The 7,503-nt window shown below is 34.9% G+C and overlaps 1 protein-coding gene across 1 annotated transcript; it reads left to right on the top strand.

Moving 5' to 3' along the window:
• Positions 1-3,802: 3,802 nt before the first annotated feature.
• LOC105957943 (ABC transporter G family member 14) lies at positions 3,803-6,933 on the top strand. The gene is made up of 5 exons (XM_012981931.2): positions 3,803-4,276; positions 4,457-5,237; positions 5,322-5,507; positions 5,831-6,018; positions 6,105-6,933. The coding sequence occupies exons 1-5, from the start codon at positions 4,103-4,105 to the stop codon at positions 6,747-6,749; spliced, it is 1,974 nt and encodes a 657-aa protein (XP_012837385.2). The 5' UTR covers positions 3,803-4,102; the 3' UTR covers positions 6,750-6,933.
• The last annotated feature ends 570 nt before the right edge of the window (positions 6,934-7,503 follow it).

Raw genomic sequence — 7,503 nt, 5'->3', positions numbered from 1 at the left:
TTGTGTATTTTTTTTTTGGAAAATCTCGAATTAATTTTCTTGATCAAAACAAATTACTAAGAGCTCGTTCGGTTACAACTATCAGGTTCTACTTGCTAAATAGTAGGAAGACTCGTGTTTATTCAGATTCATAGTTCAAAAAATATGGAGTTTTTTCGTAAGGAAATACATAATTGGGAGGGTAGTTGTGTAATTATCCAAACAAGAGGGGGATTTTTTTCATAATTTTACCTTACCGTAAGGGGGTAACCGTAATTTACCAATTTTTTTTTTTTTTTTTGAATAGTCTAACTTGCAAAATATTTAGTCTTGTGAAGTTGAAAAGGTGTAATAAAACACAAGTGAACTCAGCTTTAACATGTAATTTAATGTCCAAAGCATGTCACCTAATCTTATCTTGTCTTAAAGAATATGCATTAAGGTTGTCAAGTGACATCAATTAATTATTAGTCCAATAAATATGTGTATAAATAAATAAACAAATTAAAATTAAAAATTGTGCTAAAAGGAGGTGGAAAAATCAATCCCAACTGATTTTATAATGCACCAGATAATGAGTGAGTAGGGACAGCCCACACTCCACTAATTTATTTATTACTATTTATTTTTGTACAACTTGTAATAAATAAACAAAAATTTGGAAAATATATAAATAACAAATTAAAAACCCCACCATTTCTTCCCCACTCCAAACAAGGAGTGGCTGCCACGTGTCGGCTTCCTAACTCCATTATGAAAAAACTTGGAAACGACAATAATTTTATTTTTGCGTATTAGTTACCCCATCATCTTCTTAATATCCCTTAATAATTAATTCATTAATTAATCGACGTTTAAGCAGCAACGAGTGATTCAGTCCTTAACAATACATTAGGCACGTGACAATAATTTTCGGCATTATCTATCATTGTGGTCTCGAAAATTCTTGAATTGTCCAATTGACAGTTGAGCAACATCACTTATTAAGTAATATAACCCGCACAAATCATATTACTTAACCTACTTTATATTTATTTATTTTTTTAAATTTATATTTAATTCACATTTATAATAAGAAATTTAAATTCTCTACCCTGCTCAATATCTAGCTAATTATAACTGATCTACTATATTCCATTCACATCAAATGCAAGAATAAACGAAAAAAATTTCAACAAAATACTTTAATTATGCAAAATGATATAGTCATGTGGTTATTCGAATTGTTGTTATATATTTTAAATATTATTTAATATTATGATTAGCATATATAAAGCGTACAAAATATTATTAGGGGTCCCGAATCGACCGTCTTTCTCGTTTATAATCAAAACCGGCCCTGATCGTAACCATCCACTATAATAAGAAATTTGAAATTCTTCACGATTGAGTAAAGATAGAGTTATTCTCGAGAATCTTTCCTCAATTGACTCAAGTTAAAAATTAAGAGAATAAATTAAGAACCGATAAGATTGAGACAGATTTTATTCACAAGAGAGAATATATAATTTAAATAGTTGACAAAAAATTCCAAGATTCACTCTTTATTTTGCTATGTGAATAATTCCTCAACACATATTAATTTAAGGCAATAAAATATTAGAAGGAATTAAATTTGATTTTACATTTGACGGTTAGCTTCACCGTTATTAACTGTTTCTACATTGACCAGTTTTTAAGGTTCTGTTTGGATGCTGGAAATAGAATATGGAAAATTATAACATATTGGAGGAATATAGATTTTGAGCATATGCATGATACATGCATAGTTTTGCTTTTGTATTTTATTTTTAAATTAATAAAAATTGATGTCCAGTTTCTCGAATTTTCGACACGATACAGTTCAATTTATCGACTAAACACCCCTAGTAGTTATAATGTTATATGCATATATTGTTTATCATATATTGATTTGAATTAATACTAATTAGTTCAAAATATAGTAAAAGAATTTTTTTTTTTATCGAAATTGAAACTCGAATCGCAACCAAAATCCAATCTCGATTCAAATATCGAACATGTTTAGTTCATCGATCCGTTAATTTTTATTGTTTTGGGGTCATTAATATATCAACAATTTTATAAAAAAAAAAAAAAGTAATATCATCATACATCTATTATATATTTATATGATTAGATATAACTTTACTGCAATTATTATTTATTTTTAATTATCAACACATGATACTACAAATCAATCAAAAAACTAATTATTCCATTCCTTTTCACGTTACTTGTACCTAACCATATGAATTCAATATATATATCATCATTTCATTATTGTATTTTTTCATATATATATATATATATATATATATATATATATATTATTGTTTATTCCTTTAATCATTTCTCTCTCATGAAGTCCAGTCCAAGGATTAATACAAAAACTAATAAATAAATAAAAAAGTGAGAGGGGGAATATTAATATTAATTAGGGGAATATAACTTTTGGTTTAGCATCTAATTAATTTCCATCTCCATTTCTTTACATTTTTTTTGTTGCTAATATTAGAAAAAATTATCACATGCAATCATGCAGGTGTAGATCTGATTTTCGGCGATACGAATGTTGAAATTTACTGTTAAAATATCGTCTAAATAAAATAAAAAAATTAAAAGTTAGAAAGAATACGAGAATAAGTTGGCTTTACATGGAAAAGAACCATTACTTTCAGCTTTTTTCAATATTTTTTTTTTCTTCTTAATATTCTGTAATAAGTATTTATTTATTTATTTATGCCTTCCCTTTTTAATACTTTATTTGTGGATTATTGTTTATTTATTCGTGAGGTCTCAGAAGGGCATCAATTCTCCCACTAAGGCATGGCATGGATATTCTATTAGTGCATGAACTTGAATTTTTTTTTTTTTTTATTATTATTATTATTAATTTTTTTTATTTTTTTTATTTTTATTTTTTTGCTGGTTATGTTTGACTGTATTTGTTAGTTAAATGTCATTTTTAGTACGGATGTATTTGTATGGGAATGTTTATTCCAAGGAATAATTTTACTTTTTAAATGATTCCACATAAGACTTGTAAAATGTCATTGTTTTTTGAAATACAATAATATTGTAAAATACATAAATAAATAAATAATATATATATATATATATATATATATATATATATATATATATATATATATATATAAATACATATAATATATGAAATTCAAGGGGACTTTAAACTTTTAATCCATCCTATGAAATTCATGCCAACAGAAAAAACCTGGTTCTGCTACTGAATTCGACCTTCTGATTTTAATTAATCGAAAATTTATTTTGAAATATATAATATATTTGCAAAAATAAATAAATAAATAAATAAGCAGCAACCAGGTGAAAAAGAAAACAGTATAATATAATAGAAAGCAACTAAACAATTGCTGCAGGATAAAAAACTGACTGACATGCACACAATGTAAGAATCCCATCTTACATTTTTAAATAAAAATTAAAATAAATAAATAAAAGTAATCTAATTAAAATACAGTTAAAGTGTTAAAAAAAGGTGGGAAGCACTATCATTGTCTAGCAAAGAAGAGAATAATTTTACACGAACACACAAATAAATTTTTTTAAAAAAAACATTATTCTCCAAAATACCAAATATTTGTCTAAGTTCTTTGAACTGATAAAAAACCTAGAATATTAATTATTTACCTCACGTTCAGTTTAAGCTTTTAGATGAAGTGGTCATTCGACACTGTATCAGACACACGTCAACTTAGAAACCGTGTCTTCGGATCGAACGAGTGAGAGTGAGAGAGAGATGGGACTTTATTTTTGATAGAAAAAGAAGATGTAATCACTAATCAAGAAGAGATTAATTAAGTATATAAATAAGTGATCTAGATTAGTGTGAATAAGTTGTTTAAGAGAGAGAGGTGGGATCCCACAAGAGAGAGGCAAAAGCCCTACATCACATACACTTTATTACATAACTCCAAGAGAGAGAGAGAGAGATCCTTTTTGTTTTGAGTTTTTGCTTATATATATATATTTGTATCGACTACTTGGTTTGCAAACCATAAGTAGTCACTCACTACAACAAGAACAAATCTAAATCAGTTTTTTTTTTTTTTTTTTTTATAGTACACATCACTTAAACTTGGCCATGCCCCCTCTTTGTTCGGTTGCTCCGAAACCGGAAAACGATGGCACCGAACTGGCGTCGTCGGTTCCGCCTATTCGGCCGGAGGTTTGTGACAACACAGCCTATCGATCCCACATCGTACAGAACAGTTCTCACGCCTTTCTACAACGGTCTTTGTTCCCCGTAACTTTAAAGGTCTCTCTCTCTCTCTCTCTCTCTCTCTCTCTCTCTCTCTCTCTCTCTCTCTCTCTCTCTCTCTCTCTCTCTCTCTCTCTCTCTCTCTCTCTCTCTCTCTCTCTCTCTCTCTCTCTCTCTCTTTCTAATGCAATCTCTCTCTCTCTCTATCTCTAACAACAATACTATCATCGTTTTCAGTTCGAGGAGATTGTCTACAAGGTAAACTACGAAACGAAAGGAGCACAAAACTCGAAAGAGAAAACCATACTCAACGGTATCACGGGCATGGTTTCCCCCGGAGAGATACTAGCCATGCTAGGCCCCTCCGGGAGCGGCAAAACCACCCTCCTCACCGCCCTAGGCGGCCGCCGCCTCTCCGGCAAGTTCTCCGGCAAGATCACCTACAACGACCGCCCCTTCTCCGGCTCCACCAAGCGCCGAACCGGATTCGTCGCACAGGACGACGTCCTATACCCGCACCTAACCGTTTTCGAAACCCTCCTATTCACCGCCCTACTAAGGCTCCCCAAAAACCTACCCAAAGAAGAGAAAACACGCCACGTGGAAAATATAATCTCGGAGCTCGGCCTCGACAGGTGTCGGACAAGCATGATAGGCGGGCCCCTCTTCCGAGGGGTATCGGGCGGGGAGAAGAAGAGGGTTAGCATAGGGCAAGAAATGCTGATAAACCCGAGCTTGTTGCTGCTCGACGAGCCCACGTCGGGCCTTGATTCCACCACAGCTCTGAGAATCTTGAACACGGTCAAGGGTTTGGCGGCCGGTGGTAGGACCGTAATTACCACCATCCATCAGCCCTCGAGCCGGCTCTACCATATGTTCGACAAGGTCGTTCTGCTGTCCGAAGGCTGCCCGATTTACTACGGTCTTGCATCGACCGCCTTGGAGTACTTCTCGTCCGTTGGATTTTCGACTTCCGTTACTGTCAACCCTGCTGATCTTCTACTCGATCTTGCGAACGGTACATTTTACTTATTTACCCCTGATAACAGAGAAATGCCACTAGAGCACTATAATTGAGACTGTGTTATATATATACTACCAGGTATTGGACCTGATTCCCATCAAGGTACAACCGACAGCAGCATCGACGACAATGTACAACAAGATCCAGCGTCGGTTAGAGAATTTCTCGTCTCGGCGTACGATAAGAACATTTCCACGAGGCTGAAAACAGAGCTATGCAGCTCAGATGTTAGCAGCTATAGTTACACAAAAGAATCATCCACTAGTAAGTTTTCTTTCACTTATCTCCCTTCTATTGGGAAAAATACGTTTTTCCGTCCCTTAAGTTTACCTCAATTTCCCATTTGGTCCTCGAGTTTTAAAAAATCAACACTTTTGGTCATTTCTGTCAATTTTCCTGTCACTGTCATACCTGACGGACTAATGCTAAATTGACAGAAATAACCAGAAGTGTTACATTGTTGAAACATGAAGGACTGAATATGTTTTTTTTTAGAACGAGAGGGACCAGATGTTAAATCGATGTAAACTTGAAGGACCGAAAGTAACAAAAGAAAAAAAAATTCTAATTTTACACAAATGGTGCAGGAAATGATGCGAAATCACGAAAATGGTGCACAACATGGTGGCATCAATTCAAGATCCTACTTTTACGTGGCTTACGCGAACGAAGATTCGAAGCCTTCAACCGGCTAAGAATATTCCAAGTCCTTAGTGTGGCAATACTCGGCGGCCTTCTATGGTGGCACACTCCTTCGTCCCACATCGACGACCGCGTAAGCCTCTTTCGACAAAAAAAAAACCGTAACCCCTTTTTTAATTTCCGAATTAGCAAAACTAATCGCGACATAAAATCGTGCAGATTGCAATGCTATTCTTTTTCTCCGTTTTCTGGGGATTCTACCCGCTATACAACGCCGTGTTCACTTTCCCGCAAGAACGGAACATGCTGATCAAGGAAAGATCGTCCGGGATGTACCGCCTCTCGTCGTACTTTCTAGCAAGAACGGTCGGAGATCTCCCGTTAGAGCTTGCCCTGCCCACGGCGTTCACGTTCATCTTCTATTGGATGGGCGGACTTAAGGCGGACCCCACCACATTCATCCTCTCTCTCCTAATCGTCCTATTCAGCGTCCTCGTTTCCCAAGGCCTCGGATTGGCTTTCGGGGCTATACTAATGGACGTCAAACAAGCGGCCACGCTAGCCTCCGTGACAACTATGGTGTTCCTCATCGCGGGAGGATACTACGTACGGCATATTCCCCCGTTTATATCGTGGCTAAAGTATCTGAGCTATAGCTACTATTGCTATCGGCTTCTACTCGGAGTTCAATACAACGAGGACGACTTCTACGAGTGCGAAAAGGGAGTTTATTGCAGGGTGGCAGATTATCCGGCGATAAAAGCGGTCGGTTTGAGCGATTTGTGGGTCGACGTGTCTATTATGATGGTCATGCTCGTCGGCTATCGGCTTATCGCGTACTTAGCTCTACAAAGGGTGAGATGAAGGAATGGATAACGAGTTTCGCCCGTTTTTACGCAGCTTAGCAATAATGTTTAGTTTTAGGCATCTAAAAATTTAATGTTAGTAAACCGACTTCTTGCATTATCGTTATGACAAGTATAACCGAAAAAAAACTAATCGGTTAATTCGTAACGAAGAGAAATCGAGCTTAACGGGAAACAGAAAATCGGGGCCCGGGATCATAGAATAGATTTTTTTTTTAAAACTGTCCAACTGAAGCTAAAAAAAGAAAGTGATGCACTTAGGGAGTGGAGTTCTTGAGAAAAGGACATCCTTGTCATTTTTCTAATTGCTGTACTATATAGTGCAGTGGCCACCATTCAAACAATATTTCAAGAAACAGTAGAAAATGACAAGCATGTGTGTGTGCAAATTACAGTAATGCCCTTTTCACCTTTGTGGCAGATTTTTTTGGCAAATTTGACAATTGAGAGCCCTAATTGTCAAATTCCAACTATGATTTGGGATTTATTCGAGTGTCAATTTTGGATCAAGATTTAGGTTTTGTTGGGCTTGCGTCTGTCACATTGAAATTTTTCTCGGTATGAATTTTTGGAATTAAAATTAGCTTAATTCGACTTTGGACCATAGAAATGTATTATTTTTCTCATTTTGCACCCTTGAAAAAAATGAATAGCCCTTTGCATCCTCGAAACACAATAAATCACTCAAAATGCATCAGGAATTAAATGTATAAAAATTAATTAAGGCATTTCATTTTTATTGGGTCTTTTTT

Source organism: Erythranthe guttata, chromosome 1 (genome assembly GCF_056151865.1).
Source record: "Erythranthe guttata isolate IM_541 chromosome 1, IM_541, whole genome shotgun sequence".
Lineage (NCBI taxonomy): Eukaryota > Viridiplantae > Streptophyta > Magnoliopsida > Lamiales > Phrymaceae > Erythranthe > Erythranthe guttata.
Note: the sequence above shows the minus strand (reverse complement) of the source record. Positions and strands in the feature narration are given on the sequence as shown.

Excerpts from the sequence above, each read along its gene's own strand:
- LOC105957943 (XM_012981931.2), top strand. The coding sequence starts at position 4,103 with ATGCCCCCTCTTTGTTCGGTTGCTCCGAAACCGGAAAACGATGGCACC. Across the intron at positions 5,238-5,321 it reads TCTACTCGATCTTGCGAACG|GTATTGGACCTGATTCCCAT; the intron begins GTACATTTTACT and ends ATATACTACCAG. Across the intron at positions 6,019-6,104 it reads CGTCCCACATCGACGACCGC|ATTGCAATGCTATTCTTTTT; the intron begins GTAAGCCTCTTT and ends AAAATCGTGCAG.